This window comes from Plasmopara halstedii (assembly GCF_900000015.1).
Source record: "Plasmopara halstedii genome assembly, contig: Scaffold_1561, whole genome shotgun sequence".
In the NCBI taxonomy this organism is placed as follows: domain Eukaryota; phylum Oomycota; class Peronosporomycetes; order Peronosporales; family Peronosporaceae; genus Plasmopara; species Plasmopara halstedii.
The window spans coordinates 572,747-573,042 of record NW_020188473.1 but is presented as its reverse complement, the minus strand read 5'-3'; the positions used below and the strand labels follow the sequence as shown (position 1 = coordinate 573,042).

General features: G+C 50.3%; 1 protein-coding gene across 1 annotated transcript; it reads left to right on the top strand.

Moving 5' to 3' along the window:
• Window positions 1-11: 11 nt before the first annotated feature.
• PHALS_01520 (uncharacterized protein) lies at window positions 12-276 on the top strand (the record flags this gene model as incomplete). Its single annotated transcript, XM_024715926.1, has 2 exons — window positions 12-19; window positions 114-276. The coding sequence occupies 2 exons, from the start codon at window positions 12-14 to the stop codon at window positions 274-276; spliced, it is 171 nt and encodes a 56-aa protein (XP_024581575.1).
• Window positions 277-296: the final 20 nt, after the last annotated feature.

The following is a 296-nucleotide window of genomic DNA, read 5'->3' as shown; positions in this document are numbered from 1 at the left end:
GGCATCCGGGGATGAATCGGTAACGGCCGGCAAATTTTCCAGCTGTTGAGGCGACTGATTTAGTGAGTTCACACTGGGTACGCGTTCAAAAACGGTCCGCTGACTGGTAACAGATCAGACTCAGGCGTGGAGACGGGACGCGAACTGGATACATTGTCCGGGTTATGTCCTAGCTCAGATATCATCTGGGCGACGGTTGGAAGCATGTTGGCTGATTTCTTGATGCGTCACGTAGAGTATGTGGCAGAGAGCGGTGGGAAAGAATGGATTCTTTAAATTTGAACTGTAGATTGAGC